The sequence below is a fragment of the Lampetra planeri genome, chromosome 14, assembly GCF_965212315.1.
Source record: "Lampetra planeri chromosome 14, kcLamPlan1.2.h2, whole genome shotgun sequence".
Lineage (NCBI taxonomy): Eukaryota > Metazoa > Chordata > Hyperoartia > Petromyzontiformes > Petromyzontidae > Lampetra > Lampetra planeri.
In genome coordinates, this window is record NC_136120.1 from 10,373,300 (window position 1) to 10,396,721 (window position 23,422).

The 23,422-nt window shown below is 43.4% G+C and overlaps 2 protein-coding genes across 5 annotated transcripts in view; one reads left to right on the forward strand and one right to left on the reverse strand.

The window, feature by feature from the left end:
* Nucleotides 1–515: 515 nt before the first annotated feature.
* On the reverse strand, nucleotides 516–11,761 carry LOC144722370 (DGAT1/2-independent enzyme synthesizing storage lipids-like). 2 transcript variants are annotated; one of them, XM_078600571.1, is made up of 7 exons: nucleotides 9,707–11,000; nucleotides 8,130–8,468; nucleotides 7,144–7,311; nucleotides 6,349–6,542; nucleotides 3,941–4,001; nucleotides 3,498–3,637; nucleotides 516–1,418 (listed from the first exon to the last, which is right to left on the reverse strand). In XM_078600571.1, exons 1-7 carry the CDS (start codon nucleotides 9,735–9,737, stop codon nucleotides 1,314–1,316), a joined length of 1,038 nt encoding a protein of 345 aa, XP_078456697.1. In that variant the 5' UTR covers nucleotides 9,738–11,000; the 3' UTR covers nucleotides 516–1,313. The 2 variants fall into 2 exon arrangements, with proteins under 2 accessions (XP_078456697.1, XP_078456698.1); XM_078600572.1 differs by lacking the exon at nucleotides 3,498–3,637 and having other exon boundaries at nucleotides 9,707–11,761.
* A 109-nt stretch (nucleotides 11,762–11,870) lies between these two features.
* The window catches only part of LOC144722369 (tyrosine-protein kinase HCK-like), a 30,594-nt gene continuing 19,042 nt past the window's right edge, over nucleotides 11,871–23,422 (forward strand). Inside the window, exons 1-3 of one of the 3 annotated variants that reach the window (XM_078600569.1) lie at nucleotides 16,205–16,316; nucleotides 16,430–16,527; nucleotides 19,341–19,678. The gene's annotated coding sequence lies outside the window, so the exon portion shown is untranslated. Of the gene's footprint in view, nucleotides 12,084–16,189; nucleotides 16,317–16,429; nucleotides 16,528–19,340; nucleotides 19,679–23,422 lie in introns of those variants that run through there. The other 2 variants (XM_078600570.1, XM_078600568.1) reach the window with 2 other exon arrangements.

Consider the following 23,422-nt stretch of genomic DNA (forward strand, 5'->3'; position numbering starts at 1 on the left):
AAAATAATTCTCACGACGTTTCGGCCACAACACAAGCAGCCTTCCTCAGGTGAAGACCAGGTCTGTCGGGAAGACAGCGTCTGAAGTGATATTTTACCGTGGGCTGACAAATGAGACACTGTCTCCCCGACAGACCTGATCTTCACCTGAGGACGGCTGCTTGTGTTGTGGCCGAAACGTCGTGAGAATTATTGTATTATGTATATTTTTATTATTTATTGTTTCCATCCTACGTGACTTTACCGAAAGAACCAAGAAGATGTAAGAGAGTATAATGATTATCTCCAGAGGGTCCTGTGAAAGCCAACCACACTCTTAGTGCCTTGCACTCGACAATGTATTCATGCACGTGTCAAATAAAAATAGCTTGCTCAGCACCATGATTAGCACGGTTCACTACGAAAGAAGTTCAACGAACATACATGACCCAGCAACCACCCAAGTTACAATCTGTGCTACGAACCTAAATTGTTTCAGAGTCAAAAATAAAAAAAAAACACGATTTTATAAAATAATTGGATATTGATGGCAGAGAGCTTTATTATTGCACTTAATGTGTCTTGGTAAAGAAAAAAAGGCAAGCTTCATTATGACTATCATGTATCGTCATTGTTCACTTGGAAAAACACACAACAGTGCCCGGCAATATTGTGACAAGAAATATCTGACTGCTGATGAGGCACAGAAGGTTGAAACCTGTCCAGAGTTTGCTTGCTTAAACAAACGCTGCTCGATAAATATTAGTGTGGAAGCCAAAATCCAATGGACGGAACATACGTTGATTTATATGTGGAAAAGCAGATTGGATTTTTGCTTGCACAATATATGCTTTAACCCACCGATGCTCCACAACAACGCATACTGATTTTGTGTATGGAAAAGCGTGGAAGCCAAAATCCAATGGACGGAACATACGTTGATTTCTATGTGGAAAAGCAGATTGGATTTTTTGCTTGCACAACATATGCTTTAACCCACGATGCTCCACAAAAACGCATACTGATTTTGTGTATAGAAAAGGAGGCATCCCACAAATTTTTTTTAACGTGCGTCACATCGACAGAGCCCAGAGCTTAAGCACAATTGCCCCATTCAGCCAAGACGGAGTTAACCTGCTGACTTACGAATGGAGGAACCATCACGTCACTTTGCCCCGCTTCCTAAGACAGAGAAAAAACTCTTGGCTGATCAGCGATAAGCCTCTGGATCAGGTTGAGTCTTTGGGGCAGTTACAACGCTGACGTCAATTCAATCGGCACATGGAAGGATCATTAAAAACGTTTTATTCATTGCTTTACTTGCAAAGTCACTCCTTAGTCCACCTTGGGCGTTCCGCTCAGTCGCTCCGCCAAAGCGTGAAGGATGTTTCCTGGGATATCTTGGTGCTCTTCAATCAGGCCCTGCATTGCCTGTTTGGTCTGCGGAGAATAAGTCAGTTTTTTTTTTACAATTCGTCAGAATGCGGTTGAATTTTCCAAACGTTATCATCATATGTTAACATCATACAATCCGACGTCACATATCCGTCCGACTGTTACCTATCCGCATCAATATTGTATAAGCATCAGCATTCACATTACAGTGAAGGATGTGACGGGCATGTCACCGAGCTGTATTTATCAATGCTTTCAGGTGTTTTATTTTTTTAGCCTGGAGTATTCCCTACGCATTACACTGTTATGCAGGATATGCAGCACCAGTTGTAGTCCGAGGCTCCAGGTTACAGAACCAATCAAAGTCTGCCTTGGGGTTTCCATCCTTAGGTGTCGGTGGAGCGTGTTTATATAATTGTAGAGGTGTTACGGGAGGGCGAACAAACACACCAGGGGTGGTTATGCCCGCACGCAGAAGGATGCTTACATCCACGTCCGCATCGTTTAGCCTGGGGGGCTGGAACGGCGCTGTGATCTCCCACGGCCCCACCCCTCGGGGGGGGGGGAGTTGCTATATAAGGTGCTGAGCCGGTGGGCTCAGAGTTCAGTGTTCAGCTTAAGCCAGTGAAGAAGGAAGACCGGCTAAATAGGCCCTGGGACTCCCCTGGATCGCTGTCCTTCTAAGGACCGACCAGGACAAGCCAATGGCGTGGCCCCGAGAGCCCAGAGCCGATGTTCTTGTAAGAGCCGGTCTGGGGACTCAGGGTGCCGTGATCCCAGCTTGGCCAGAGCTGGATCAGGTAGCCTCTCCTAGCTCTGTAGTGGAGGACCTGGGAGTAGGCTAGCCGTGACAGAGATTGTGTGATCTCCCTGTTAGACGGGTGAAGGGGCCGATACCCCTTCGAGTGTTGTATACCTTGGCCTGTACAGAGTGGAACGTTTAATAAATAAGTGTGCCTCCAACTACGTCGTCCAAGTCTATTTGAACCTACTACATAATTAAAACACAGAGCTCACATGTGAGTGGCCCGCTTGTGAGAAATCAATTTCGGGACCGCGACTTTACCTTTTCCCTTTTCGACGTGACCACAAACGAAGGGGAACTACTTTTTGTTGAGTAAATCCATCACTGGCACGTGTCGGAAAACGTTGCAAAAAAGCAAACAGTGGGAATTTAACTCAGAAGAATGCCGCCTGGTTCGACCTCAAACATTCATTAGCTTGGACGACCCATGGGGTGAGGCCGTCATAAGGGAATAACCACCAACAACCACCATTGCGTCGGTGTGCTCAGTAGCCAGGCATGGTTATAGTGTCAAATGTTGCTTACTGGAGCAATAAACGACTGAATAAAAAAAAACCACAGGTTGTCTGCGGTGCCCCAACGTTACCCGAGTGTTGCGTTTGGTCACCATGCGTTGCGTTTGTGTCACAGGCAATATGATGACAACACAACGATCTCGTGTAAAGTGTCACGGAGAACAAGGCCGAGGATTACCCTCGGACGAAATGTGGCGGCTACTTTGTCGATTAGACCGCCGACTCGACGAGTCGAGGAAATCAAACTCGACCTTTGTTTCGGCTGCGGAGACCCATCGACTGACGCAGCTCTGAACGACCATTCCGAGACTGCCGTTGGCAGTGGTGGCAGTTACAGTGACACCCACCCTGTGAACACCCAACCCACCCTGGTGGTTATCTCAACCGTAGCTTTTTTAATTTGGAGCTTTCGTGACTGCAGGGATTATTCTTTGGTTCTTTCGGTATAGTCACGTATAAAGATAAAATAATAAATTAAATAATAGCATACTACGACGTTTCGATTGCAACACAAGCAGTCATCATCAGGTATAAAAGAAATAGCAACAAAAATCTCTCTATTTAAGGCCTCGTCACAGAGACGATCTCTTTCTTTGTGCCGATACGTGTTCTCTCTCTGTGTATCTTTGTGATATCTGTCTGCTTATATGTCTGTCTATAGTTTTCTGGTTAGATTTTTGTTGCTGTTTCTTTTATACCTGATGATGATTGCTTGTGTTGCAATCGAAACGTCGTAGTATGCTATCATTTAATTTATTATTTTATCTTTATTACGTAGCTTTTTGTTTTGTTTTTGGACCGCACCTTCTCAGCAAGTTCAGCTGCACCGGTGCCAGGGTCATAGGGGATGGGGTCTCCGAGGTAGGTGCGGAACTTCACAGGGAAGCCACCGTAGATTGGCACCACGGGCAGACGGCATCGCTCATACAGCCAGCGGAACACACCTGTGGGCAAACAGCACTACAGTCCCCCAGCCAGCCTTCGGCGCACACCGTAGCCAGATGTTGACTACCTCGCCCGGTGTACGGAAAGTTAGAACTCATTCAATAGGCTTGGTATAGTCAAATTGCCCAGAGTCTGAATAGTAAAAAAAAAAAGATTCCCCTTGAGCTCAGACAGCCAAATGAAGGCTTTGAAATTGTTATGGAGTATGATTTGCATTTGTCCTGATTTACCCAAGTGCTGTACACATACAAATTAAATCCATTGTTACATTCGCCTGCTTGTGAGAGTGAGTGGATACTTACACAGGCTTCCAAGTGTTCTGAATCCTTCTCGGAGGTTTTGTGTGAACACAGGAATGATGGGCTGCAAAAGAATGATGAAAATACACTCACCTAGAGAGCCATATATTGGAATAGGGGGCACAGTGGTGCATCACTTAGTTCTACGTATTGTGAATCTGGCAACCTTTGATTTTCAGCCGCAGCAAACGTCCAGTGAAAAGGTACGCCTGATCTGGTCCTGAGTCCTCTTTCACCAACCCGCATTGACCAGCATGACGAAGTAGCCGGGACAGCATTGGAAGTTATTTCCCTAACCAAGCAACGGATTTGATTAAAGACCCAACATTATTCGAATTTCTACATTATAATCGAGATTTCGATTTAAAGCTTTCGTGACTGCAGGGATTAATCTTCTTGGTTCTTTCGGTAAAGTCACGTAGAATGGAAATAATAAAATAAAAATAAAACATAATAAAATAATTCTCACGACGTTTCGGCCACAACGCAAGCAGCCGTCCTCAGGTGGGGACCAGGTGGGGACCAGGTCTGTCCCCACCTGAGGAAGGCTGCTTGTGTTGTGGCCGAAACGTCGTGAGAATGATTTTATTATGTTTTATTTTTATTATTTTATTATTTCCATTCTACGTGACTTTACCGAAAGAACCAAGAAGATATCGAGATGTTTTAGCTTGTGCAGGACGATGCCACTGTACAATGGTTAGCTCTCTGCGACTTGTAATCCAGAGGATGCGGATTCTGAGTCGATCTCCTGGCACGGCAGTGGAAAAAATTTGCAAGTTTCCTAAAGCTTGCCGCTGTCCACCCATCGTGCGAATGGGTACAACGACAATTAGTCGATCGCCAGTTCGGTTGTAGAAGTTGGCATTGTGGTCTGGGATGTGACCTATTGGACTAATGTTTACGTTGTGATAACTTGATGTTGTGTGTGCATTTAGTTTCGGTGCCACATTTATTTATTCTTTTTGTCGGAGGGCTTTCATTTGCATGGTAGTAGCTGTATGTGGGATACATATGGTCCTGATATATAATGAATGCACAGCGTTATGGGATGCAATTAGAATGAATGACCCTGTTTAAAAAAAAACCGAAGGTATTATGTGTGGATACTTCCACCTCTTCCAAGGCATCTGTCCAGCATGGACGAGTGGGCCAAATATCCTTCAGAACGGCTCCTTGAGACGTACCGCTACTTCAAGTTTCATTTATTAGGTATAGCCCTGTGAGCCATGTGGCTCTTGAGTTGGGTGCAACCGCCGCAACGAACTAAATATGAACAGAGAAACATCTTAAAGCGACGACGCGCAACAGAAACATCTTGGATAAACCAGCAAATCTTCTAGGAAAAAAAAACACCGTATTACAACGCTGTGTGCAAAAATCCCAGTGTGATGCAAGTCAAACAATAACAACCATAAGACAATTTAGATTAAAGTTATCAGGCCAACTCCGCACTTCCGCAAGAAACATGGCTTAACCATATGTTTTCGAAATCACCAAAATAAAGCTATAAAAACAATGTAACAACAGTAATCATAGGAACTGAGATTAAAATGTAACAATAAACAATATATTTCGATTGAAAGCTTTCGTGACTGCAGGGATTCATCTTCTTGGTTCTTTCGGTAAAGTCACGTAGAAGGGAAATAATAAAATAATTATTTTTTCTTATTTATTATTTCCCTTCTACGTGACTTTTACCGAAAGAACCAAGAAGAATAAACAATATACATAACATGTTCGACCAAATTTGAGGCCCTTCTGACCACGGTGGTGTGAGCAAGTAATTGCAGGATTGCAACGTCTCCTTAACGACTACTATGATGATACAGACGCCTTCACTTCCCTCGCATATAAACAGCGAAGAAGAAGAACACGTGACTTCGTAGTGATTTAATTTAGTTTTCATTTATTTCATTTTTTTACCTACGTGACTTTACCGAAAAAAACCTAAGAGTATGAATCCTTGCAGTCACGAAAGCTTCAAATCTAGAATGAATGCCCTCTGCGGGGAGGAATTCCACCTATCTGTTAGAGTTTTTAACAGACAACGAGACAAGAAGTCACAGCTTCTCGAGACGCTGGCCTTCCTCAAGAGATGCCGCGATAACAAGGTAATACCCATCGCTTTCCTCCCTGGCTCCTCCCCCGTCTCTTACCTATATAGCCTCTTGTTACAGCAGCCCTTTTGCCCACTTCAGCATTTGTTTCCTGCTGTGGTTGTGCCACCTGATGACGGACGCTTGTGTTGCGCCCGAAACGTCGTGATTTTTTATTTTATTTCTATTATTATTTCTATTTTTTTACCTACGTGACTACACCGAAAAAACCTAAGAGTATGAATCCTTGCAGTCACGAAAGCTTCAAATCGAGAAACAAGAAGAAGGTTTAAGTCCATCGCTGTTCCTTACCGCCTTGGCATCAATGGCAACTTGGGCAAACCCACTGCGGTTGCCCCACAGCAATCTGTAAGCGTTGTCGCTGAAAAGCGCCTCCCTCAAACCGCCGGGAGAAATGGCCAAGAGGTGGCCGCGACGCAGGACACGCACGCACTGCTCCCTCGGCCCGTGGATCACCCTGAACACCTCCAGCAACAACCTGAAGCCTGCGGCGAAAAGAGCGGGTGGTCAAACGCAACCGCCCAACGCTGAAAACGCGTCGAATGAAATTAGAATTCGTGTGAAAAAGTGCTTTTTTGGAGTTAGATCGCGTAAATCTAAATGTGTCGATCTAGATTGGACGTTTTCGTGAATGCAGGTAATCCATATTCTCTTTGGTTCCTTCGGTAAAGTCACGTAGGTATGCTATGGGAACCTCATTTGCCAGTAAAAATATGATAATTGGTTTTTTTACCCTTCTATCTGATAACAAAACTGACACCTTTTTACAAGGGGTCATGTTTGCATAGACCGCAATACCTGCAGTCATAATACAAACAAAAGAACATAACTCTGATAATGTGCACTGTCCTCGGGTGTGGACCAATCAACTTCAAGGACAGTGCACATTATCAGAGTTATGTTCTTTTGTTTGTATTATGACTGCAGGTATTGCGGTCTATGCAAACATGACCCCTTGTAAAAAGGTGTCAGTTTTGTTGCTAGATAGAAGGGTAAAAACCCAATTATCACGTAGGTATGCTTTGGCAAATGAAACATCAATGGAGGAGTTTGTAGAGCTTTCGGAGACCCGTTCCACTTATATACCAGGTAGCTTGAAGAGGAAGTGATCTGCCACCGAGTAGCAGATCCTGCCTTTGCTCAGGATTATTGAAGAGAGCAGGTAGTAGTAGTCGATGGGGATGGCTCCGTGGTAGTACACAATGAGTGCCGGGCCGGAGTCTGGAACCTTCTCCAGACCGTGCACTTCGTAACCTGTGTAGAGGAGTAAAATGGGGACATGACGTCAGGTGTGCCGTTCAGTGCGATGACGTCACGTCTCCTAGGGTACTTAAGGGATACCCCGTGACGTAAGCGGGGTCACTGTGAGAACGGGTAGAGTAGGAAGGGTGAAGAGGGAACCAGGGGTAGAGAGAGGGATCGAGTGGTGAGTCTGGGGAGAAGCCGGTGGTAGCCGTAGAGGTGCTTCTCTCTCCGCTCGGTGGAGTCGGCAGAGTCCACGATCCGACACGAGAGAGAGAGACCGGAGCTAGCCGGCAGGGACCCGGACTCAGAGTAGGACCCCCCTAGCCCCTGGGAGTTGTGTACCCTGCTGTGTAGTATTGTAACAGCTTTAATAAACCCTGGCGGAAGCCCTTAACTTACCTCCGTCTACGAGTGCGTCCGTCGGAACTTCTCTACACCTACACATTGAACACATTTCGAGCCGTGAAAAACTAGGCCGACGACATCGCAGGGCAGGGCCGCCTCTGACTTTCAAAATTTTCGTCGAAGTCTTCTCGGTTCTTTCGGTAAAGTCACGTAGAAGGAAAATAATAAAATAATAAAAATAAAACATAATAAAATAGTTCTCACGACGTTTCGGCCACAACGCAAGCAGCCGTCCTCAGCTGAAGAACAGGTCTGTCGGAACGACGCTGTTCTTCACCTGAGGACGGCTGCTTGCGTTGTGGCCGAAACGTCGTGAGAATTATTTTATTATGTTTTATTTTTCCCTTCTACGTGACTTTACCAAAAGAACCAAGAAGATGATAATGGTTGTCGAAGTGTAATGGTTGCATGATCGTCCTTACCGTGCCAGAAGGCCGCGTGTTTAACCCAGAGAGAAGCCAAGATCCGGCGAGCCTCGCTCCAAATTCCGGCGGAGCGAGAGCTGCGGACGATATTCTTGATGCCGTATAGGTACAGGAAGAGGGTGGAGAGGTAGAGAAAGAGCAGGATGAAGAGTGGCAGGACAAACACGAGCAGGAGGGGAGAAGCCAGCGCCCACAGCAGGAATGCAGCGTTCGAGACGATGGGCATCTCCTCCAAGTCCTCCCACCATGACCACGGCCACTGCAGGAGACCCGGCCACTCGAGATCGTCCATCGGCGACGTGGTGCGCTCCTCGGTAACCGTCATCAGAGTGTCATCTGAGAGGTGCACATGGCCATGTCCAACTGAGGTCGACGCTTAGCCCTCTAATAATGCATTATTTGAAGAACAATGCAATGCATCGTAATCCTGTTATAAGGTCGTTGAGCACGCGCTTAGCCCATTGTGACGTTCAGCTGTCCTTCCCCCGGCGCCTCTGGTTGGCTACGTACGGTGCGAAAGAAGTTCAACATACATACACACAACATGCTATGGCACTTGTTGTCAATTAGTCTGCTCAATAATCATCCAAACGGTGGACTGTGCAGTTCGTGGTCTGTACCTTATATTGGGAAGGGATGTTATCAGTGGAGCCACATCTAAGCACATAAACCGATGACACTGTTTACCGACAACGCTGATTTTTGGAACAACTGAGCGGCTGAATGTTTGTGTAAGTTTACTGCGCAAATAAGGGAACATTTCTGGTCAGTGTCAATAATTTACAGCGTTTCAAGCTGAGTGTTGCATTAAGACGTGCATGCCCACTAGACTTAGTTCGGGGTAACAAACAAAACACCTTTGTTATGACATACTCTTAGTTATTTCGGTAAAGTCACGTAGGTAAAAAATGAAATTAAAATTAATAAAAATAAAACAATGAATCAAGTGAGTGAGTGATTCAGCTAATCTGGCTGTGATGGTCCCACCTGATGACGGAGACTTGTGTTGCCTCCGAAACGTCGTGATTTTTATTATTTTATTTTTTATTAATTTTAATTTCATTTTTTACCTACGTGACTTTACCGAAAGAACTAAGAGTATGAATCCTTGCAGTCACGAAAGCTTCAAATCTAGAACTACCTTTGTTATAAACCATCATTCCCACTTGTTGAGTAACATTGTCTCGAGCGGTGACAAGAGATCAGTGCACGACGAGATGAAAACCAGCGACCTGAGCTCCATTCCCTGTCGTGGTCTAACATCAGTGACCAGTGCTTATCTGAACATATTTATCGGCTGTCCCCACCGACTGACCAATCCGGTGAAGTATAGTAAACCAACCACGCGTGGGGGAGGCCACTAATCCAGCAGTGGATTAAAAATGGGCTGCAAAAGGTCAAATACATTGCATTTGTTCCAATGTTGTCAGGAACGGGCCGAGTTGTAACATATCCCGCGTTGCTTAAATTACCAAACATTTCCGTCAAGTACAAAGAGTGCACCAACACTATAAACACGATACTGGAAAATAATCCCAAAGTTAATTTCGTTAAAAAATATTACTGGTACGTACCGTACACGTTTGAAACGCATTGCAGATTCATACAGTACTCGACTTTGTTTTGAAAGAAAAAAGCCACAAAAAACGTGTCAACATGCGAGACTGTTTGCTTGACTACTTGCAGTCGAAGATTTGCATTGTGAGCAACGTGTCAAATGTAACTTGCTAATCTGAACTGTGGCGTGTGGACTTTTACCGTCGCTTGTACCTTTACGACCCTGTCCCCCCCCTCCTCGCTCCCTTCGTGTATCAGAAATCTGCAGCCAAATGAGCGTCAATGTAAACAGCTGTGATACACCGTGCCATCAACGGCAGGTGTGAAATGCCACTTTCTCCCGTCTGTTGGCACCACGCACCAAAAATCTAGGACGTGAAGGCATCACGACCGTGTTACCTTCACCGTGATAGGTTGCACATCATTTGATCCACATTACAGACGCATGATGGTCATTTGTCCACCAAACTCGATGTGTAGTTGCGAAGAATCCCCGCCTAGACTTGGCAGCCAGAAACAAAGTCCGTGCTGTCAGTCCAAGGTTCACCGGTTGTCGGTTTTGTGCAACAGACCGTGATGAAGCACGCGTGTGTGTGTGTGGCAGTGTGTTCTTGTTTGGGGAGTAGTCGTGTAGCGGTCAGCGCTACGCTGCGCTACGAACCCGGCGACCCGAGTTCGATTCCGGCTCAGAGCCAACACCAAGTGGCGATTATCTGAACCGGTCCTGGGCCTCCCCAAGGTCAACTCAGCCTCAAATGAGTACCTGGTGTGGTGTGTAAACATCGCCACTGGGGAGACAAAGGCGGTCGTGCGTGGTTGTTACCCACCCACCCCTCGTGTGCTGTGCCGGACTTTCATAGGTGCTCGTTAACAGCACTTGCCCCGACAGTCTGTTACAGGCTAAACGGGGATTTTTGTCTTGTTTGAGTGCAAGGTGTTCGTAACTCTCCATTCACATTATCATTCTGTGGGTGAGGTGTAAGTCTCCCCACTTGTATTCCACCACGATCACCCAAAAGGTCTTCCCGGCACTCACCCCAGACGATTCAACACGGTTGGCTTGTGGTGCGGTGTGAAAGAAGTTCAACATACGTACAGCACGTTCAAAAATGGAGACTAAGCTCGGCTGATACGGTGTTATTAAAACTATTGTTTAACAACACCGAAACGACCACCAACAACGAAATGCGTCGAGTGTCCGTGGGGAATTCTTCATCCTGAACGGCGAGGTGCATCAGGGCAACAATAAGAAAACACAAAAAAACACAAAGCCACTTTTCACCCACACACACACACAGTGGTACAGCGTCCGCCACGCCAGTACACAGATCTCATCCAGTCCACAAATCTCATCCAGTCCACAGATCTCATCCAGTCCACAGATCTCATCCAGTCCACAGATCTCGTCCAGTTCCTAGAGCTCATCCAGTCTCAGGTCCTTGCTCTGGAGAACGCGATCTGCCAAGGAACAGTACGATCAGAGCAGGCCCGAGACGCAAGACCAGGTTACAGATACGTGGGTGCAGGGACAAATGGACTCCCTTGACAAGGTCAGTTATAAGAATCGGGATTTTCCCACCTTTTACTGGCAACAAAACTTAATCCTTTTTACGAGGAATCTTCTCTGCATTAACCACAATACTTGTGGTCAAAATGCAAACAAAAAACACACTCTGATAATATATTGGCATTGGCCTTGAAACTGATTGGTCCACACCAGAGACAGCTTTCTTTTGAGCCTCGTCTCAATTGGTGCTAGACCAGATGACGCCAAAAGGCGTACACAGCTCAAAGACAATGCACTATCAGAGTAATGAGGGCTCGGGGTTATGTGGTTAACGCAGACACGATTCATCGTAAAAAGGTTTCAGTTTTGTTGCCAGAAAAAGGCGGAAGAACCCCTAAATCCTTACATATTGGTACTGGCAAAGGAGGTCTCATGAAGGTCAGTCACGTCACCTTGCACGCACACCTGAGAGTCACCTAGGGCACGCGGTAGCTAACAGCGCCTGGCAACCAGTGGTGCCACGGTGCTGTAGACGTTAACGACCTCGCCTGGTAAGGAGCGATCGTGGGCTCGATCTCCAAGCCTGACGCCTGTATATTTGGTCGCGTGCATTTGTCTCTCATCACGTTTAGAAACGCGCGTTTAGAGGACGTGGCTGCCAATACATTTACACGTGGTCAGTTACGTCGTTAACCTTCTAAAACAAAACAAATCTAGGTTTTGTTTCGTGTAGTTGGTGACCTATTCTCACCTCTGGATTAATATTCCTAGGATTTCCTGTTCCATGGTTGAAGGGTAAGCAGAGTGAGACTGATAGCCCAATAACTCATTACACACTGACTTTGGATCGTGGGCACTCTCCGACTGCGGCTCGCTGTCACACGCTGGTAAGTCGGGTTCAACTTGAAATAGTGGGGCTCACTGGTCAATGTCTCAGCTGTGTCTCTGTCTGTGTCTCTGCTTGTGTCTCTGTCTCACCCGTGTCTCTGTCTGTGTCTCTGTCTGTGTCTCTGTCTGTGTCTGTGTCTCTGTCTCTGTCTGTGTCCCACCTGCGTCTCTGTCTGTGACTCTGTGTCTCTGTCTGTGTCTCTGTCTGTGTCTGTGTCTCTGTCTCTGTCTGTGTCCCACCTGCGTCTCTGTCTGTGACTCTGTGTCTCTGTCTTTGTCTGTGTCTCGGTTTGTGTCTGTGTCTCTGTCTGTGTCTCTGTCTCACTTGTGTCTCTGTCTGTGTCGGTGTCTCTGTCTCACCTGTGTCTCTGTCCACCTGTGTCTCTGTCACAGTCACCCTGTGTCCGACTGTGTCTCTGTGTCGACGCACGGTTGACTAAGTACGCTGTAAAATAGGTCCAACATGCATACAAGGTACACAATTTGTGAGCGCATAAAACAAAACATCTCCTAACCCTACCCTACCTACTTTCCACATGCATCCCCAAATACACAAAGAGTGAAATGATAAACAGTCCAGCAACTTCAGCATTTTTTCTTGCTGTGGTCGTCCCATCTGATGACGGACGCTTGTGTTGCGCCCGAAACGTCGTGTTTTAATTTATTTTATTTTATACCTACGTGACTTTACCGAAAGAACCAAAGAGTATGTAGTCCAGCAAATGTTTTTCTACCAACAATTGCCAAATGTACTTGTCAGTGGATGCTCGGGCATTTAGCTGATTGAGGCGAGTGTGTGGAGAGCACAACTTCTGGCTGAGTACACACTTTGATTACAGAATAATTGGTCTAACACCCTCATAACGTGCTTCCCCAAAGCCTAATATTTCAGTAGCATGCCCATTAAATACAGTTAAATTTGTATATGGTATGTGAAATGCACAATGTACTACATAACAGTACAAACATATACCTTCTTTGGTGTAGAATGTAATATTCTTTGGTTTAGAAAATAAACTCTTATCAGCGTTGCGGTGGTTAGCACATTGTGCTACAAACCTGGCAACTCACGCTCGATGCCCAGCCATGGCTAACACGAGTAGCGAGTCAAATGTAAACTGGGTTTTTTCCCCTCCTATACAAAACCCCACTGACCAGCGTGGTTAAAGTATTGTTTAAAAAAATACAACAATCCTCGAATGGCATGGCATTTGATTCTATATTTGAAGCTTTCGTGACTGCAAGGATTCATACTCTTAGGTTTTTTCGGTAAAGGCACGTAGGTAAAAAAATTAAAATTAATAAAAGTAATAATAGAAATAAAATAAAATAATATTTTTTTTTTACGTGACTTTACCGACAAAAAAACCTAATAGTTTGGCATGTGATGACACAAGCACAAATAACAAAAGAACTCAAGACTTTGGTCAATGCCGCTGCCTTGAACAGAAAACAAATAGGCGAAGTTTCGTGTCAGATTTGACTCGGCTGCTCTGGTCTCTCCAAATCCGGCGTGCCACGAAGGACGCCCATTGCACAACGCATTTGCCTACTGTAGTTTCCTTTCGAAGCGGTGCGATCGACGAATCCACCGAAAGCATTCTTTTCTATTCTCTATGAACATTTCCTGTTGCGTGATACATTGTTGCAATGATGACTTGCCGCGTCTCCAAGTCGTGCGTGTCCTTGTCCACCGACCTTCTCTTTGAGACGTGACAGGGTGGGCAGAACGTTTCTTACACAACGGGTGGGGAGACAAGGGGAGAAGTGGGGATAACATGCCCGAGACGGGGTTGTACGTCCGTATGTTGAACTTCTTTCGCACCGTACGTAGCCAACGGTACCGATCGGAGGCGCGGGGGATGGGCAGCAAGGTGCTGAGCATGTTGGTCGGAGTGGGGATCTCGCACAATCAACGCGTCAAGTTCATTACGCTTGTGCGTAAACACGTGGCACTTTGCTGGCACAAATCGGACACCCCAAGGCGCCGTCATCACATTGACACTCAGACGTTGAAGGTGGTTTTAAAATGGTTCTAGATTTGAAGCGTTCGTGACTGCAAGGATTCATATTCTTAGGTTGTTTCGGTAAAGTTACGTAGGTAAAAAAGACGGAAGCTTGTGTTGCCTCCGAAACGTCGTGATTTTTTTTTACTTTTATAAATTTTTATTTTTTACCTACGTGACTTTACCGAAAAGACCTAAGAATATTTAAAATGGTTATTTATGAATGGTCTCCACGCTCAAGTCTGCCTCCGTTCCAACATGACATCGAAAGGGCAATTTTAATACGACGAGTGAATCTGGCTTGTACAAAGCCTTGCATGATACCTTATAACAAGGGTCAATCCCTCACGGTAGAATTCTCCTTATCTTGTTCTGTGTTTTTACGGGCACTGCTAACTGGGGCTGCTTCACAGTAAAAAGTGGACTTAACCCTCCACAGCAGGATTGCACAACGCTGCACAGTGGTGGTGCTGGCCCACTGAGGGCCCTGAACATGAATGTTCTTTGCACCATCCCTTTAAATTGATAGAATCCTGAGATGATAGAAGAGTCAAGGAGGCCGTAATTATAATATATATTGGGGGGGGGGGGGGGCAGATCTCCCCCCCCCCAATTTTCAAATATGCTGAAAATGCCCCCCCCCCCAATATATTGCTATCAAAAAATGTTGCTATGTAAAGAAAACAAAAATGTGCTAGACCTTGGCCACAATATCTAGATTTGTCTTCATATAAATCAATGCATAAATTTCTGTTTATATGATTGTGGTTATGGTTGTACTTTATTAATCCCTAATCTCTGCCATTACATACAATGAAACAAGAAATGGTAAAACAAGTAAAAACAGAGCAATGTAATACAATACACTATTAGGCATTTTTGTCAAAAAAAGTCCATCTCATGTGTTAGTGAATTTTTTAATATTTTAGGCAGGAAATTAGTTTTCAAATTTAGATATTTTTTCTGGGTTGGGACACCCTGGAAGATTTGGTCCCCCCCCCCCCAATGTTGACTCCATGGCTACGACCTTGAGAAGAGTCACAGACATGAGATTATAGTTAAAGCGCGAGTAGAGACACATAGACTCACGTAAAGATACAGCGCATTGAGAGAAGAGAAATGGAGACCAGATAGACACGAGATCGATGAATTGGCTCTTCGCGTTAGTTGGTTTGTATCGTTGGTTGGGAATATTTGTTTTATACTCTTAGGTTTTTTCGGTAAAGTCACGTAGGTAAACATTTTTAAATTAATGAAAGTTAAATAAGACAAATTAAAAATTCACGACGTTTCGGAAGCAACACAAGCCTCCGTCTTCAGGTGGAACCGTCAAGTGATACAGCTGTCGTGGCTGTGACGGTTCCACCTGAAGACGGAGGCTTGTGTTGCTTCCGAAACGTCGTGAATTTTTAATTTGTCTTATTTTACTTTTATTAATTTAAATTGTTTTACCTACGTGACATTACCGAACAAAACCTAAGAGTATGAATCCTTGCAGTCACGAAAGCTTCAAATCTAGAATATTTGTTTTAATTTGGCCTGAGATTTCATGCACCTCTATGTCTGGTCCATACATCCAAGGCTACTTGTGTTGCTCTGGGAATGATGCATTTTGCTTGATTTGCTTATGCGCGCGGCACCACCGTTTGCGAGAATGTCTTACTCACTGGCCTGCGTTCCATTCTCCACTCTCTTATGCTTTAAGTTGTCGAAAAGTTCCATCCTCGGTCTGTGCAGGTTGAGCAGGTTCCTTTACTTGTGACCGGTTTAGTTTTAAACTCAGCTGTGGCACTTTCAGCCGTCGGCCGTTTTTGCGTCTACGCGGCTGTAAGATTTAGTTTAAGGATTATTCGTCGTTTATTTACGTTCACGTCACACGAGGTAAAGTTCTCAACGCCGTTGGGACGAATGGTTCCTCGCTTGAATATGTTATCATCGCCGTATTATGACGGCCTTACACGTTGTACTTGTGACTGGCAATGGTGCTTTTCTGATGCTGGGTTTTCCCAGTTGTAATTGCAGCTAGTTGCAAAGCTCGCGAGGTGAGCTTTGCTCAGGGAAGTCCAATAATCAGTGAAAAGCCGAGGTCTCTGACACTTGTGCCATATAAATGCTGCATGCGGACTTCCTGAAGCACAGAGCCAGGAGGTTTGTCATGCACACGTCTGAGCGTACAGAACGATAACGTTTGTCGTCCATCCTTTGACATCGGGATCATTTAAAATTGTGAGTACCTCGACTTTTATCGGGTCAAAATGTGCGAATAAGTTTAAGTAGCCACTCAAATGTTAATGTAAATATGTACATGACCACACACATTGCGCTGTTTTGTATTTTAGAATAACGATTTACGCCACCGTTATCAATCCACTGCTGGATGAAGGCCGCCTCACCCAGTGTCGGTGAGGTGGTTGTTTCACCATACTTCGCCCAACTGGTCAGTGCCTCACTTGATACAGTAAATCTGGCTGTGACGGTCCCACATGATGACGGAGACTTGTGTTGTCCCCGAAACGTCGTGATTTATAATTTTATTTCTATTATTTTTTATTTTATTTTTTATTTTTTACCTACGTGACTTTACCGAAAAAATCTAAGAGTATGAATCCTTGCAGTCACGAAAGCTTCAAATCTAGAATGGTCAGTGCAGGTTTTTGAAAGGGGGGGGGGGCATCATTGGTTCAGATATATTTCTTATCCCTTGAGGTGAGCCGTGGCCACGTATAAAAGTGAAGTGAATCAGTTGGCTCATAGCACAGTGTGTCACCGCTACCGGCCTGTAAACTTTATCTCTCACATGAAGTATATTACGTGTTCTCACTTTGAAAATATGTAGTAGTGAATGTAGTCTTTCCTTTTTTGCAAGGAGAAAGTTGCAGCTTTTCGGCGCAAACTTTAAACAACATCAAAAATTCCGTTTTATGTTTCGTTTTTTTGTTATTACCTCGGGAGGAAATGCAAGAGAAGACCCTTTTCCATATTACTATTAAATGATAATCTTTGGTTCTTTGGGTAAAGTCACGTAGATGGAAAATAATAAAAAGGTAAAAAAAAAACCCCACAACGCTTCGATCGCAACACAAGCGATCGTCCTCTGGTGAACAAATTGGTGATATTTCTTTACTCACTTGCATTGGTGGCGCAGTGGTTAACACATACCATGCTCTTTCGATTTAAAGCTTCTTTCGTGACTGCAGAGATTCATCTTCTTGGTTCTTTCGGTAAAGTCACGTAGAAGGGAAAGAACCAAGAAGATGACATACCATGCTGTGAAACCACCAACTTCGGTTTTATTCCGAGCCACGGATCAGTGTGGAGTGATATTTTCACGTATCCTCGACCCTGACCAGTATGGTGAAGTATGACCAGACAACCAACTCCAGTGCGCGACAAAGCATAGGGGAGGCCTTCAACTGGCAGTGCATTTGCATAAGGGTTGTACGTTTGAATTCCTATTTTTTTCAATCAGACTGTCTTGTAAAAGCTGATTATTTGCATGGACAGGTGAAACCATACTCTTAGTTTTTTCGGTAAAGTCACGTAGGTAAAAAATGAAAGAAAAAGAAAAAAAATTAAATATTAAATCACGACGTTTCGTAAAAAATTAAATTAAAATTTATAAAAATAAAATAATTAAGTAACGAAACGTCGCGATTGTGTTATTGAATTTTTTTTATTAATTTTAATTTCACTTTTTTTACGAAACGTACTTTTATTATTTATTTATTTTATTAATTTTAATTTCACTTTTTTACCTACGTGACTTTACCGAAAGAACTAAGAGTATGAATCCTTGCAGTCACGAAAGCTTCAAATTCAGGTGAAACCAGTTTTTTTTACATGTACAAGTAGGTCCAGATGTCTTGCGATAACTGGTTTTGAGAACGCGACCCTGATCAGTATGAACTGGTTCTGGGAACTAGAAAGATCACTTCACTGAGGGGTCAATTCAGTGGACCGCTTTGTCCACAATAGGGTCACGCTTGGTATGTGCCCTGTGAATGCGATTTCTCTGTGTTTCATTCGAACCGAATATTCATCTTCTTGGTTCTTTCGGTAAAGTCACGTAGAAGGGAAATAATAAAATAATAAAAATATAACATAATAACATAATTCTCACGACGTTTCGGCTACAACGCAAGCAACCGTCCTCAGGTGAAGACCAGGTCTGTCGGGGAGACGCTGTGGCCGAAACGTCGTGAGAATTATTTTATTATGTTTTATTTGTATTATTTTATTATTTCCCTTCTACGTGACTTTACCGAAAGAACCAAGACGATGAATCCCTGCAGTCACGAAAGCTTTAAGTCGTGAGAATTATTTTATTATGTTTTATTTGTATTATTTTATTATTTCCCTTCTACGTGACCTTACCGAAAGAACCAAGAAGATGAATCCCTGCAGTCACGAAAGCTTCAAATCGAAACTGAACCGAATATAGTTTCGATCTCACAGCTGTATTGTCTTAACGTCTCAAGTTTGAGCGTTGGACTACATTTTATGTGATGGTGGTTTTTTTTGTGCCTTCAAATTGTTACATTTGAGACTCCACTTTAATCATCAGTGTCTGGCCATGAGCCGTTCAGCCTCTCGTCATCTTATGGTGTTTACGGGTCCACAGTTGTAGACAATTATACCCTCCAACTGCAACGAATCTACACTGTGACCATGTCACAATAAGCGGAATGTTTTAATGTATCCTGCACATTTTCGCGTTTAGGTGTGTACTATATATTTGTTTTGTTTACTATAAGCTCACAATAATTTTAAGAGTAAGGACCAATTCTTACTGCAGTCTTGGCAACAAGGTACACGCAGCAACCAGCCTGTAAATTCGCATTAAGTCTGCCAATAGTGGGCGATGTTGACGCTTGACGTTTTTTTTTTAACTTGTGAGTAAAATTTGTGAGTGATTTAGATTTATATATATTAATACAAAAAAACTGATGTTTATACTGTTTTTTTTTCGGTAAAGTCACGTAGGTAAAAAATAAAAATAAATTAAATCACGACGTTTTGGAGGCAACACAAACTTCCGTCTTTAGGTGGCACCGTCACCGCAAAATTATTGTGTCAAGGTGACGGTGCCACCTGAAGACGGAAGCTTGTGTTGCCTCCAAAACGTCGTAATTTAATTTATTTTTTATTTTATTTTTTAACCTACGTGACTTTACCGAAAAAACCAAAGAGTATGGACCCCTTGCAGTCACGGAAACTTCAAATCTAGAATTAAACTGATGTTTTTTTCAGCTTCATCACACCTCGTCAGCGAAATGGGAAACTCAAGTCGAAAGGAGAAAGGTGATCGACGAATCTCGGAACCTGTAATCAAAGTAAGTGAAATCAACAGCACCCTTTTCTCTGCTTTGTTTATATTTGACGTGATCGTCATAAATAATATCGCCCCTTATTTACAGAATATTTTCTTAGTCACATTTTTCTTGACAAAAAAAACCCACAAGTATTAAAACGCAATTGCGTGAAGAGTGTATATTAAACTTAACGTATATTTTTCCTCTTTCTCTCTTTGATCTCATCAACCGCCGATGTTCAACACCGTGTGAACTTGAAATGTATCCAGCAGTCAGGTATGTTTTTATTCATGAATGCATTCATTTCACTTTTTACACTTTAAAATGTCATACCTCCGACGTCTGACTGGCTGTAGAAAGATTATTTTAGTCGGCATAACTTTTGTGTTGAACCACACACTACGGTGAAAAAATTAAAGGACATATTAAAACAAATGCACTTAGCGCACCGTTTGTCTTATCACGTTTGCCGAACGCAGCCTCAGAATCCCCCCCAAAAAATACAAATATGCAAATCGGCCGGAAGAACGCGGTGCTATTGAATGTGTGGGCGCGTGAGTGTGAATCTGTATCTTGATGAAGAAAGGCGATAAGAAATTGGGGAAAACGAGATGATGGGAGGAGATGAATGTCCAGTGGTTGCGTGACACACTGATTGTTGGGCGTGCCTTGTGATATGGACTTTGTTGATTATAGAGTAATAAAACACAAACTCAACAGACGCATCAATAATACCGCCGAGAATGGCTCTTCCTTTTCTGGCCTCGCCATGTCCACATGGACACGCTATTGAATAAATCAAACTTCACACGCCAAGACTCCTGTACACACATTGTTATTAATATGATGATCTAATAACAAAAATAAAACAATGCGATTAAAATTATTAGGTTAATCTTAAACCGTACATTTTGGGAGACAATTTGAACGTTTGTCTGCAAAGGCCTTGATGAACAAGTACAGTTTTTAGTTCGTTATCATAGCTTCGGTCGGTCAAGTCATCGCTCATCTGACAAGTTAGGGAATTGACGAATGTGTTGTTTTTTTGTTATTATTTGTCCTTGTGCATCACTGCCAACGCAATATCACCAAACAATTTGTTTAAGTTTGTTGATTATCAGCGTGGGAACCCTTACCGAACTGCTAAGTGGCTCACTTACCCATTCTCATTTTAACCTCAAGAAGAGATAAGGGTTGGGATAATCGCGTGCTGTTATTGAGCGATTAAATGTGTAAATATTCATAAGCGCTTCGCAATACACACCAATAAACATTTAATAATGATAAAAAAAGGGGGGGGGGAAGGCATTATGACAACAACAACAACAACAACAACAAAAAGAATAATCAGAATGTTTAGCATGATCGGAGTTGTGGTTTCACGCTTCAACACACCGGTGGGCTAAAGCAGTGAACTATTTGTCTTTTGTCAACGTGACACTTTTTTTACTTTTTTTACTGATTGGCCGTGTCGGGTGGTGGAGGGTTACGACACATTTATAAATAACGCGATCTAAACCCAAAAATCGTTGATTATGAACAATATTGGTCGCGAAAGCCTACGTGTTAAAATGATCGGAGTGATTACAAAAGACAGACTCACGCAGAACAGAGGTGGGCAAGGAGCCTTTGAAAGTCATAAATACGAACGAAAACTAAAGCGGCGCTTGCGTGCACAGTTGAATTCTTTCAGCCAAAAGTCATTTCACTGTCTTACTCGTTTATTGCCACAAGTGTGTTGTAGTTAACACCATGGGAACCTCATTTGCCAGTAAACATATGATAATTGTTTTTTTACCCTTCTATTTGGCAACAAAACTGACACCTTTTTACAAGGAGTCATGTTTGCATAGACCACAATACCTGCAGTCATAATGCAAACAAAAAACACAACTCTGATAATGTGCACTGTCCTTGAAGTTGATTGGTCCACACCCGAGACAGCTTTCCTTAGAGCCTAGTCTCACATGGGTTGGACCAGATGACGCCAAAAGGCGCACAACTCAAAGACAATTCACCATCAGAGTATGAGAGCTCGGGGTAAGCATTTACACCATTGGTCCAACCCATGTGAGACTAGGCTCTAAGGAAAGCTGTCTCGGGTGTGGACCAATCAACTTCAAGGACAGTGCATACATTATCAGAGTTATGTTTTTTGTTTGCATTACGACTGCAGGTATTGTGGTCTATGCAAACATGACTCCTTGTAAAAAGGTGTCAGTTTTGTTGCCAGATAAAAGGGTAAAAAAAACAATTATCATGTGTTGTAGCTTCTTTCGCACCGTGTGTAGCCAACCGTGTTAACCGGAGGTGCAGGGGAAGGACAACAAACTAAACATGTGGAACCCACATGAGATACAATTACCCTTGGAGTAGATTGCCAACAAGTAAAAAAAAACGCTTAACTTGTAATCGCTATCGAATATCTCCATCTGTGGTGTTCTAAACCCCTCTGATTATGAATGGAATTGATATTTTATCTGTCGGTTATGTGCAGTATTACGTTTCTTGTCTTGAGCACACTTGCACCAGGTCCATAATCAGCTGCTATTTAAATGTTTACCTATTCAGAGTACACTCCCCACTGCATCAATCAGGTCCTAACTTAACACTGCAAGAAATGTAAACAAGTATAACCCGTAAAAACAAAGTTTTTCACTATAAATCCTTTATATGCGTGGCGGCTAGAGTCCTCTCGTCCTCTGGCTTGAGATGGCTGCCACCTATGGGTCAGATGATTGCATTGCACCATTAAGCAATTGGTAATTAAATATAATATTTTTGTCCTAAAAAGTGTAACATTTTGGAAAAGAATTTTCACGAACATTAATTGTCACGCACAACGAGTCTGTGTGGAAAATGTCAGTTCGATTGGATCACGGGAAGTGGGTTAAAAAACGAGCGAAAGATTTGCACGGTCCTAAGCAAGCAAGCGAACTTAATATAAAGGATTTAAAAATATATTCGCCTGTGGAGGACGCAGGGATCGATCCCGCGACCTTTGGCATGGGAAGCGAGGGCGCCTCCAACTGCGCTACTCCGCCACGGCCTGTGGAGGGGTTACGCTCTGGGCTCTTACACTCTGACGTTCAGCCAAAGCCATGAATGCGTTCTATTTTAATATATGTAAAATATTTTTTTTTGCCTAAAAAGTGTAAAATTTTGGGAATTTTTTTCACGAACAATAATTGTCTGGCACAACGAGTCTGTGTGGAAATTGTCAGCTCGATTGGATCACGGGAAGTGGGTTAAAAAACGACCGAAAGATTTGCACGGTCCTAAGCAAGCAAGCAAGCACGCAAGCAAGCAAGCACGCGAACTTAATATAAAGGATTTAAAAAGGGATTCTGCCCTTCGTAATGTTATTTCCCTCCAATGTATTTCAATGTTTTACTGCGTATTGATGTCCCGACATTTTGCTCGATATGTTGGGATATTCCTCAGAAACTTTTCAGTTGTGAGTTCCACTCGGCTTTATTTTAGAATAATAACCTTTATCTGGTTAGATTGCGCGTAAGCGTAAATGTTGTGTCGTAACCCTCCACCACCCGACACGGCTAGTGAGGTTCGTCACGTAAACAAAGCGCGAGTTAGTTTACTACTATTACAGGCTATTGATAGACAGCCAGGCTTGTTTTACCATGTTTAGTTGTTTCTTTTTTCACACTATTGTTATGTAGGCCAGGCTTAGTCACAAACCGTACCTCTCCATAACAAAGGCTTAGCCTTTTGTTATGCAGTCTATTCATAGTCTCAAGCCGCACCTTACCATATTAATAAAAAGTGTGCCGTACTTGGCCCTTCCCCTCTCCAACCATTATATATACGGAGTGGTAGCTCTTGTAATCTCTCATTTACTTGATACAGCTGTCGTGGCTGTGACGGTTCCACCTGAAGACGGAAGCTTGTGTTACCTCCGAAACGTCGTGATTTTTATTTTATTTTACTTTTATTAATTTTAATGTTTTACCTACGTGACTTTACCGAACAAAACCTAAGAATATGAATCCTTGCAGTCAC

Bases quoted from the DNA above. Each gene is read 5' to 3' on its own strand.
- LOC144722370 (XM_078600571.1), bottom strand. From the start codon at position 9,737: ATGAATCTGCAATGCGTTTCAAACGTGTACG. The intron at 7,312-8,129 runs GTAAGGACGATC...TCCTCTACACAG, and splicing joins ACACGCGGCCTTCTGGCACG to GTTACGAAGTGCACGGTCTG. The intron at 1,419-3,497 runs GTGCGGTCCAAA...TATTCTCCGCAG, and splicing joins CAGCTGAACTTGCTGAGAAG to ACCAAACAGGCAATGCAGGG.